Below are 11,685 nucleotides of genomic sequence, written 5' to 3' on the forward strand. Positions count from 1 at the left end.
CAAGTTTGGATTCAATGGCACAGGCAGGACATGGCAAGATGTCCTTCTCTCTAAAGCCTTATTTTTCCTCTCATGTTGATTCAGAACACATACCTTATTTTAGATTCCTTCTGAACTGCAAGTCATGAACAAACTGCAAATGGGAACACTGAGACATGGTGTTTCCAAAACAAAAGAGAGGCAGCTCTCAAAATGTCCATGGCTGAACGAGCCAGGTTGTGGATTAACTGTGCCACAGATGAAGAGACACTGCACAGAGCCAAAATCAGGTTGGAAAGACTTATCAGCTCAGATTCAGTGACATGCAAGTGCAGTTATGACACCTTCAGACATAACTTGAGTCTAGCAGCAGGTTCGTGGCTCCCACATAAGCCCTGACAGCCTCAAATAGCTGTATGCAGCATCAACACTGTGATCCTGGTATTGGCAAGCAGAGTGGCTCAACAAAGTCAGCTCGGGCTGCCTGCCAGGCCTGTTGGACTCAGGCAGGCTCTTACACGGTATTTGGGTGTCTACGCTGTCCTTCTGAGTACACTGTGTTCTTCAAGGGTTTATTAGTTCCACTGAACAACTGAAGCACACTAGCTCTGTGCGTAGGAGCAACTTCCCACACCTGAGACATCCCAGCTCCCACAGCATGGGCAGGCAAAGCAGAAACACACCCACATGGCCTTGCACAAGCTAGCCCAGTCTGGCAACATCAGTGCTAGGCTCATGCATAAATAAGGTAACTCTTCTCCTCCTTCTGGTCTCCAGCATAACTCCTGACTATCTGTATATCCAGATACCTTAATCCCTTTGCTGCTGCCCTCTCCCCAGATCAGGTACTGCAGAGTTCACTGGAAGTTGCCTATAGCTCTGGCAGCTGTTGAGTGAAACAAAACTATGAAACTCCTAAGAACAACAACAGGAAAACCACCAAGCAATTATGATTCTGGAACAGCCTTCCCCAGTAATAGCAAAGTCTAACAAACAACAGAAAAACCCAGTTGGTTTTGAAATGGAGCCTCCTCACTGATGAAAGGGATTCTGTAACATAGTACTTGCAATAGCAGAAAACGAAATACAACTGCAGGAATTCCCTGACAGTCCCATGTTCCTGAAATAAAGGCAGAAAGGATACCACCACCAATGAACACCTACCCCATTGTTTGACATTTCAAAAAAAGTTGTAAATGGTTTTGAACAGCAAGCCAGAAACCTTCCTATATTAAGAAGTGAAAAACCTACTTATTTTAAGTATGACCTTACCAGGCATTCCAGTAAGCGAGCAGGACGGGCAATAACTATCAGGATTTTTCGGACAAGTTGCTTAATAAATGCCATTTCTCCACTCTCTGATCGCTCTTGAGCCTAAAAGATAGTGATAATAAAACTGCATTTGAAGTACTACTCAGGAAAGTATATATGTTATTTGGGGCACGCTTTGAGGGTCTGAAGCATGTACTTGAGACAAACAGCATGTCAGCTTTAAGGTGTCAGCAGAAATAAAGATTTGAGCAATGCTGTGATTTCAAATTGAAGTAATCCCATTTGTACAATTCTAACACTCGAAGACCACAATAAAAGTGCCTACAATGAACATACCTATTTTTAAAAAAAACCCTCAACAACTTATACAGTATTATGACCATTAGTTTTGCAAAATGGACTACATTTCAATACAACATACAACTCTCTACATGTACAGTTGTGTCTCAATTTGTTAATACTTTTAGGATGAAAACTGACCTACATAGTATTAATAAACATAACCAACATCCATGTCAAATTGATACTGATTTCCTGTGTTTATGTCATACTAAAATTACAGGGGTGTGTGCGTGTGTGTATATATATATATATATATATATATATATATATATATATATATATATATTTATTTATTTATTTATTTGCAGAGAGGCTCCATATAAAGGTACATTTAAAAAGGAAGACAGTGAAAAATTGAGTTCCACAAAGATTACAAAGAGGGGGAAATTCTGTAGAAGAATACACACAGAAAAAATACTTCCAGAAGGTTTGATAACATTTGCACAGTGGTCTGAACTGCATTTGAAATTTCTTTCAAACATCCCTCTCTAAGTTAAATTATGTAATTTAAGGATGCTAATGAATGCAAAGAAACCATATCATTCTCCTGATTAAAATGTACTAATAGCTCTTCACTGACATATCAAAGTATTTCTTTGTTCTGATTACTAGAAACTGTAGACTTAAGTTCTTCATCATCTCTTGCTTATTCAAAACCACAAAGACAATTAAGAAACTAACATTTAAAAGTGGTTGTATAGACAAATAAGTACTTTTTATATAATATATACCTTATATTTTTCTAAGAAAAAAGCCTATGAAAATATGAAGCTACATACTGCTCTCAGCATAAGCACTACAATTTTAAAAAACAACAAATACCCGAGAAGAATTACTCTGAAGTTTAAAAGAGGAAAAAATAAAAAGACACAAATACCATCTGTTTGGATGGTATTTGCAAAAACCTTAAATGGACACAAGCATTTGTGTTCTGTGCACTATCAATGAAGTCGAAAGAAAACTTTTGTAAATAAAAAAACTGCCTGTTTTAATCACCAGCAAAATTTAAAGCCCCTTTGTACAGTTTCATGAACTCTCAGGTGTGTATGTGAATAAAAGACTGAATACAAGTTACATTTAAGAAGGATGAAGCAGGAAAGTATTCAGGTCCACTTGACCTTGACCTCTGAATTATAAAAATGTTGGTTAAACCAAGCTGCTCAAAGCTCAAGGGAGTCTTCCCCTGTATGCAAAGTAATCACAATGTGCCAGGTAGCAGTAGGAGATTACTGAACATCACAGCTGGGAATTGAGAACGAATGAATCACATGAATCTAAAGCACAACTGAGAGAAAGTTTTCTTACTGTCATATTTTGCTATTAACAGTTGTTATCCAGTTGACTTAGAAGTTGTCTGAATATTTTAAGGTATTACGTTTTTGCTAAACAGGAAATTGTTACATAATAAAGAATTAGCATAATAGAACATGACAAAATTAATGGTTTGGTGCTTTTTAAATAATGCACTGTTTTATATGCAGATTGGAGAATAACTTGCTAGAGTAGGGGTTTTTGTGGTTTTTTTGGGGGGTGTGTTAAGTAAATGAGTGAACATGTACTCTGAACTCTACTTACTGTGTTTTAAGGGATATATTGTTAAACAGTGATTAACAGTGTTAACAGAGGTTCAGTCAAACTTAGCTTAGACACCTTTCCTTGTATTTTGACATTATCACTAGCATAACACAATTCATGGACAGATCTCCAGTCAACTGGCCCACTCTGCCTGCACTCTGGAATCATAAAAACATGGTTATTTCACAAGGTCACTAGTTTAAGCTTTCTTTTGACTAGTAAGGAAGCTCTATGTATTTTCTGTTTAAAAAACAGGGTTTCAATAATCTGGAAATAAATCAGCAGTGTCTTAAGTTTTGCATTCCTTTATGAAGAGGAAAAAAATCAAAATACAGCAGTTGCAGATAATCTATTTACTGAATAGAAGTTACCAGAAAAGTGGCATAGGAAAAAAAAAAAAAAAAAAAAAAAAAAAAAAAAAAAAAAAAAAAAAAATCAGCCAAAACGTTTAGCAACTGCTCCTGCCTTCAAAAGAAAGCAGAAAAGACATAAATTAAGACAGGCACGGTATCTTAACATGTAATTTGGAAAATTCCAAGTCAATATCAAATCTGCTAGTCTATCACAATTAACTTTGGCTCATAATGTGCTACCAAATCCCACACAAGTAAGTGTACATTACATGCTGTACTCATTGTTTTAAAAATGATACATTCACAAGCTGCAGTGACTTATGTCATAGCACATTTATTTTGTCAAGTTCCAAGTTGTTCTTAATTAATTTAGCTGATTACTCTATGGAATTTTCATCACACTTAGAAATGACATTATTTCTGTTAATAAACAGTTTAACTATGAAAATAATATTATAAATATTTAAATAATTAAATAACCTCTAGCTGATGGAAAGCTAAGGGTTGTTGTCTGCTTTCTCATCACAACAATCAATTAGTAGGGTTGACAAAGTGGAAAGTGGGTATGTTTCCTTATCTATCCACAGTAAATGGAATAGCAAGCCTCCTCATTTAGGGTTTATTCGCACATTTCTGTAAGCAATTTATAACTTGCACTGCATGACAAAATGCTGCTGTTCCTGAAATCTTTACAACCCATCTATTCCAGACTAGTACACTAGGATGCCTTATAGTCTTTGCAGTGGTCATTATGTAGTCTACAACTGCTATGAATATGACTTTGACAATTACCTGAGTGAACAGTCATGATTATTTCAAGACAACAACTCTTAGGCAAACAGATGTAAACAATTTTCCAAGCAAATGTAACAGTAATCTCATGGCTCATACCTCCTGTAGCAATTTGTCTAATTTGTGCTGTAATTCAAGGAAGTATCGTGATGTGATGAGGCCCTGCTGGGATTTATCCAAACAATCTCGAGCCAGTTCTGTGACCTGATGGTGGGTAAAACTGAGCACTCCATCTGCCAGGGGAAGGGTGTTCTCTGGAGAATGATTTGTTATAATGTCCTGAAGCCTCTCTTCCATCTGAGCTGTGGCCTATAGACAAATAGATACATGATACATTGAATCAGCTTTCCATGAAACTAAGGGCCTCAAAGTTTATTTCTGACTCTGCAACATTTCTGTACTGCATAAGAAGTTACCTAGCTGGAATGAGTGAAATGATTGGAGAAAAAAGTGAACAGAAAAGTGACAGGTGACATTTCCCTGTATTACTAGTCCAGCAAAGCAACAGCCTTACTGTTCTACCACCCAGATCCTCCTCTCTGTCTGCCACTGGTCATTAACTGTGCACTAATCTGTATCTTCCTTTCATGTAGGTTATACCATGAAAATACTTTGCTAGGCAGAACGTGAAATGAACAACTGATTAAAAGCACCACAGGTCCTGCCAGATGTGTCTGCAGGTTACTAGATTTGTCTGTTTTACAGAACCAACTGTCTGGTTCTCACAAAATAGCAGACACTTAAAAACACCCTTAAATGTATTTTTATTATTAAGAAGTAATCCCATACCTCTTAGTTCATATCTCTAACACTGAGGTGAGTATGTTGCTCCACACTTCTGATAGCTGCTCAATTGCTCTGCAAATCCTGACAAATTTCATATTTTTATGAAGACACATGAAGAAATTTCATAATTTTTTTTTTAGGCACTTTTTGGAATAGTATCAGCTCTATCTTATTTTATTTTCCAGGGGTCATCAAAACCCTACGAGCAATTAAAAGCACAGTGCTCCAAACTATACACTTGCACCTAGGAACCTGTTTGTATCTCAGACCTCTGGACATGACAGCGATGTGTCCTCACTTGGTCTCAAACCCCCACAAATGTGTAGTGATCTTCAAAATTAAAGTAAGTATATAATGAGTGTTTGGGAAAAGGAATAAATGCCACTAAATAAGGAATTTGCAGGTATACCAGCAGATGATGCACAAAGCAACAGAAACGATTTTTGGCTTATTAATTCAGTATACATTTGCCCCAAGTACACACCACTTATTAAAATCAAATGTGCCGCCAGTTTCCAATCAGCAGGATATATTACCAGCATGAGTCACTTCAAAATCAGTTCAGCAGCTTTGCCAAATGAATGTCCAGTTCTCAGCAGGGATTTTCCTTATTGTGATTTTATCTTTGTAATAAGAGCTTGGTGATGCTTTATGAAAGCCATTACAGGGTTGGATCATTAGTTCTCGTAACAAAAACACTGCTTACTTAAAACCTGTGTAGCCTATCAATTTAGATACTCGGTATCTTAAATATAATTCATTACCTTTGGGAACCTTTCTTTATAGACATGGTTCATCATAATTATTTCATTATCACAGCAGGCAGGAGAACGTCCAGGGCTGCAAGCAAAGCAAAACAAATTATCCCTTTAGACTTGTCTCAGCATGAACTACAATTAGTTATTATATTTTTGCAGTTTATTTGTAACAAAAAAATCAACATAGGCTTCACTGGAAAGGTACATTCTCTCATCAGTGGTACACTTGGTTCCCTTCTGCTATTTCTGACCGGGCCCTGAAAACTACTACATGTGTGCTTGACATCTAAATGCTGTTGTTTTCTTAAGTTTGTAACTACACTTCAAGATACAGGCAGTTTTGCCACACTTGTGAACATCACCTTTTTCTCAGAAGGGCAACAGAGATATATTTAACTGTTAATTATGGCTATACCTGCCCCTTTAACAGTTACATACAATCCAAGTAGAAACACTTGACCACAAACTCTGTTAGTTGCAAGTGAAAAAAGTTAAGAATTAAGTCTTTTTTAAAAAAACCCAAACAACCAAACAACAAAATGCAGATCATTACAAAAGAAATCAAAACAATCTATTTCCAAACTGACCAACAGATAAAGGCAGCAACTTCCTACAAATAATACCATATATATGCTTGAGTCCCATGAATGCTAGGGTACTGTGCTTGTAAGGAAAGCATGAGACTTGCAGGAAAACAATCCATAAAATGTACCCAGGGCCTCGGCTAACTTACAAAACTGCTTTTTGCTATCATGAGCCCCATTGTTACTCTGAAAAATCTCCATCTGATTTTCCTGAGCTGGTGACACTGGCCCATTCAGTCTGGTCTACAAGATGTGGAGTAGGAAAGACCCCACAAAGTGGATGCTATTCTCTAGGAGTGACTATCATAACATGTACATAGGGGTTCCTTGCATGAGCAGAACTGACATTTAGTTTTCTAAAAGGGCAAAACTGAACACTAAAATTTGTCCCAAGATACCACAATGGTGGGTCCTTTAACTGATATGAACAAATCCATTTATGTACCAGAGTAGGTACATAATTTCACTGTAACACTTCTGCAGCATAATTTCCTTTCTGAAAATGCTTGGCTCTTGTTTTTTCCCTGAGTATTTGTATACATTCTGTGAGTTCAAGTGGAAGATTTTTAAAGTGTGTCCTGGTTTCAGCTGGGATAGAGTTAATTTACTTCCTAGTAGCTGATAACAGTGCTGTGTTTTGGAATAGTGTGAGAATAATGTTGGTAACACACTGATGTTTTAGCTGTTGCTAAGTAGTGCTGACCTGAAGTTAAGGATGATTCAGTTTCTCATGCTCAGCCAGCAAGCAGGTGCACAAGAAGCCTGGAGGAAGCTTGGCCAGGACAGGTGATCTGAACTAACCAAAGGGATATTCCGTACCATAGAATGTCATGCTCAGTACATAAATTGGGGGGAGTTGCCCAGAGAGGACAGATCACTGCTTGGACATCAGTCAGTGAGTGGTGAACAACTGCACTGTGCAACACTTGTCTTTTTCTTGGGTTGTATTCCTCTCTTTTTACTATATTCATTTTCATTACTATTATAATAATATTTTACTTCATTTTAGTCATTAAATTGTTCTTATCTCAATCCATGAGTTGTTGGGTTTTTTTTCAATTCTCCTCCCCATCCCATGATGGGGGAGGAGCAAATGAGTGGCTGTGTGGTGCTTAGTTGCCACCTGGCATTAAACCATGACAAAGTGTAAAAGCATAACAGAAATCAAAAAAACCCTGGATACGTGGCAATAAGTACAGTACAATTTCAACCTGTAATCTTCTAATGAAAAAACATTTTTTTCTTAGTAACCAGTGTGCAGTTTCATGTAGGTAACAACTATGTTTCTCACAACACTCTATACAGATTTTTTTACAACAAAAATCAAATCCAGAGTTGAAATATACTGCACTTAAAGACTCATTCCTTAAGATCTGTACACCTGCAAAACTATTTTTAAACTTCTGAAAAAAATCAATACAACCATTAGAAATACACTACTTCCATTTTCTTCCTTCCAGTTCTTGAAAACTTACCCATAAAATCTATCTGCGTTTTCCAAACCTAAACTATTCAGACAGTTTAGAACTGATCATGGATAAAACATCTTACACAAACAGCCACTGCAAATGAAATGTAGAGGCCTGGTCTTTGGGAAATGAGAAACTGAAGTTCATCTTGACTAAAGAAAATAAATGAGTGCATACACCCCACCTGCCCATTTGTTTTTTATCATGTTTCTTTCCAGAAAGTCCTAGGATAGAAATATATTTTGAATTACTTTAGCAAAGAAAGGCTTTATTCTGTGACAATTTGAAGTCTGGAAGAGAACCAGTGCCACAGTCAGATCAATAATGACTAGCTCATCAAGATAGTTCATGCGGGTTAGTTGCTTTCATTAAGAGCTAGCTAGAATTTAGAAGGACTACTTGTAGTTTGGCCTCAGATGTGTACTTCTTGTACTATACTTAATCCATTTTAAGAGGAGTGAATGCCCCCAAAATACAAAAGTATGATGCTCCAAAATATATGAATTTAGATCCAACCCCTATTTCCAGACAAACTCACCTGAGGCTTCGAGACCGAGGGCGCATTGCAGTGGTCATGCACCTGTTATCACTAGCAATGCTTTCAGTGGTACAGAAATGCTTAGACAAAAAATGTAGTTCATCAGGTGTTGGTTGGTATGGTAACTGGTGTAGCTTCTCTTGGGATGAGCAGGATGACTACAAGAACAGAACAGAACACAAGCTACTATCAGAGTGAAAAAACAGTTTCAAGACAATTTCAGTGCTCACAAATAAGGCTATTTAATTTAAAAATTATAGTTACTGTTTTCCACACCTGACTACTAATTTAAAGAAGAATAATTACTCAACTTAATGAGCTAAATATAGAGTAAATAAAAAACCCTACTTCAGTCCCAGAAGAGCCACTGCATTTCAAAATTTCAAATTTCTTCTAAGGCAAAGATGACATCTAATGTCAGTTAACATACACCAATATGTATGAATAGTTAAAATGGGGTCTGCTGAAAATTTGAGTAGGGCAGCATAAATATGATAGTCATAGAATATTAACTTATTGCCACAATACAAATTGTAAATGTACATAATGAAGGTACTTCATTATCCATATTTAAGACATTATTGATGCTTCTTAAAATAAAATGAAATAATCTAAATTCTTGCTAATTTTTTTTTTTTTAAATCCTGTACATTCAAAATTAAGTGAAAGAACTTCATACGTTTATACAGACAGGTTCTATGGCTGACAAAAGTCAACGGTATTACACTCAAACCATTCACAGTATAAAACAGGAAGATACAGGCAGGTATGAAATCAGAAGTGCTTACACAATTAACTACGCCTGCACAACTGCAAGTATAAAGCTGCACTATATAAAGCAGTTCAGATGATCATACTATCATATTGTACTGTCTTCTATGCAGCGCAGCTAGCTGCACTGAGCTATGCTAAATGTTTGGAGGTAGAACTTGGAAAACAACTTCCCTAAACCTGACTTGGTGTCCTTGTAAAGAACAGATACACAGTTCAATGCAGTAACAACCAGCCTTACTAATCTGGACTGATGAGTGTAGACAGAGGAATGTTCTACTCTTTCTGGTACCAAAGCTAGTTTCCAAGATAGCTTGTTCACAAATATCCTTGTATGACTGTACAAAGCTGTTTGGTACCACCCAGACAGACACTCATTTTACCTGCAGAGAGGAAGAAGTCAAAAAACTTGTAAATCTTTCTGGAGCTCTTTTCAGCCTCCAGCTGGCTTTTTCAAGACAAAAAGTTCCTTACAGAAGTCAATCTTCATGTGCACACTATTGTTCTCATCTGTCTTTTCACAGAGGACACTAAGGCCCCTGCCTGGGTGCTCTGTTACAGGAAGACAACACACTAAGAGCTCCTTTGCTATATCATCCTTAGTGAGGGAATTCAATAAACTTTGATACTGTATAGACACTGCCCTAAATTGCTATGGTCAGCATGTAATATCCAGGCTGGTAAGCACACAAACTAGACAGTCTTTGTAATTTTCTGGCAATTTGTGTGGTAAAGGCTGAATATATCCTAATTCCTATGAACTCAAGAAAAGGTTATTTATCACACTAGATCTCATGAAGTCATATCTTAAAAGCAAAAAAGAAAACCCACTACTGGAAAAGGCTAAATCAGGCAGAACTGGTCTACATGAGAAGGCTATATCACATCAGAACAAATTAAATTTAGCAAGATTGCATTACCTTGCTTTGCTGCAGGCTAAGAAGCATGCACACCAAGAATTTACCACAGTTCACATGTCAGGTAGTAACTTGTCGAGTCACAGTAACTCATTTATGAAATTCATCCTTAGCACATTGCTATGCATAATTCAGCATGCAGCATAGCTCTTTCTTATCTCACACTATGGCTGCTAGTTGTAGTTAACCTACAGCCATGCTCCATAAGATGAAAGATACTCTATCACAGGGAGATTTCCTAATACTGACAGTCACATTGCTATTTCTATAGAATCAATCTACCTCTCCAGCTTCAGGGGATTCTGGAAAGACCAGGAAGACAACAATCAGTATCACACATTTTCTCATATAAGGTGTCACAGAGTGCAGATTGAACAGGATTAAAGTGAGAATCTTTCTTTCACTAACAACTCTAACTTGTACCAGGACCATTGCAGGCACAGTAAGTTTTCTTGGAGGTCTAAATTATGATCTCTGAACGAATTAAATTATCATAGAAAATCTCTTAAAAATTAGCTCTCTTGGGACTCTAGAATAGCTGCTTGGAAAAAGCATGTAAGAGAACATATTTTTAATATGCACAACCACACTGCATCACAGCAACGCTTTCCTGTTCCTTCAACACAAAAGCACATTTGCAGCCAGTACCAGCTAATGTAACCCTAAAGTCTCTTCCTCATCTCCTTATTCTATTTCCCCAGCCAAATAAATTTCTAGGAATATAATCTACTAAAAAAAAAAAAAAGCAACTGAGTATTCTTTCACTTTAAGATTTTTATAGGCTTGCTCTCCTAGAAGACACACAATCATTTCAACTGCACCTCATAACTGGCAAGATCTGACCCAACTTGGCTAAAATATAACACACCAAGAATTTATTTTCAGTTAATAATCTTAGCAGGAGATGTTTTCACTTCATTTCAGCTTTGTTGTGAGAACTGGAATATGTGGTACTTGCACCATTTCTAAACCCAAGAGCTTCCAGTAAATTGGTAACTCCATCAATCTCTACACTTTAATTATTTAAAAAAATCCAAACAGGCTAACAAGCAATGATGAGCTACACTCATCTAAGCATAATTGTGATTACCAAAAATCTTTCTGCCCTGGCTTTGACTTTCACTTGCTTGTAAAGATCAAACCTGTGCTCTACTGTGATGTGTAAAAACTGTTTCTGATCTCCAGTTGACATATCTCTGCATTAACAGAATCTCATTTATCCAACATTGAAAAGGGACCGTTCTCTGTGTACACTTTGGCTATTGTATGTGAAGTGTTCTCTCCTTGCCTCTAAGAATTGATAAGAATGTGGAGAAGCAGGCTACACAGTGCTAGCTGTTTCAAATGCTGAAAAAGTACATGAAACCAATTAGGTGGGCACACTTCCAGTTTTCATTTTCTGTTTCATGTACATCATCTAGTGGGTAAAAAATAAAGTGAAAAGCATCTCTAAGAGGCAAAGAAATAGTGGCTAGATTTTAAATTCAGAGGTTGTCCCAGTGCTTTTGCAGGGCTCTTCAGCAGTAGAGGATTTGGGGGGGGGGGGGGG

The 11,685-nt window shown here is 37.0% G+C and overlaps 1 protein-coding gene across 8 annotated transcripts in view; it reads right to left on the reverse strand.

Moving 5' to 3' along the window:
* Nucleotides 1-11,685, reverse strand: part of MAST4 (microtubule associated serine/threonine kinase family member 4) — a 315,990-nt gene that overhangs the window by 48,623 nt on the left and 255,682 nt on the right. For all 8 annotated transcript variants that reach the window (XM_026865288.1, XM_026865287.1, XM_026865290.1 and 5 more), the window contains 4 exons: nucleotides 8,449-8,606; nucleotides 5,864-5,939; nucleotides 4,413-4,622; nucleotides 1,252-1,353 (listed from right to left, as the gene is read on the reverse strand). In XM_026865288.1, the coding sequence (XP_026721089.1) occupies nucleotides 1,252-1,353; nucleotides 4,413-4,622; nucleotides 5,864-5,939; nucleotides 8,449-8,606 (546 nt within the window). The remainder of the gene's footprint in view (nucleotides 1-1,251; nucleotides 1,354-4,412; nucleotides 4,623-5,863; nucleotides 5,940-8,448; nucleotides 8,607-11,685) is intronic.

Source organism: Athene cunicularia (assembly GCF_003259725.1).
Source record: "Athene cunicularia isolate RWA chromosome Z unlocalized genomic scaffold, athCun1 chrZ_part1, whole genome shotgun sequence".
Taxonomy (NCBI): Eukaryota; Metazoa; Chordata; class Aves; order Strigiformes; family Strigidae; genus Athene; species Athene cunicularia.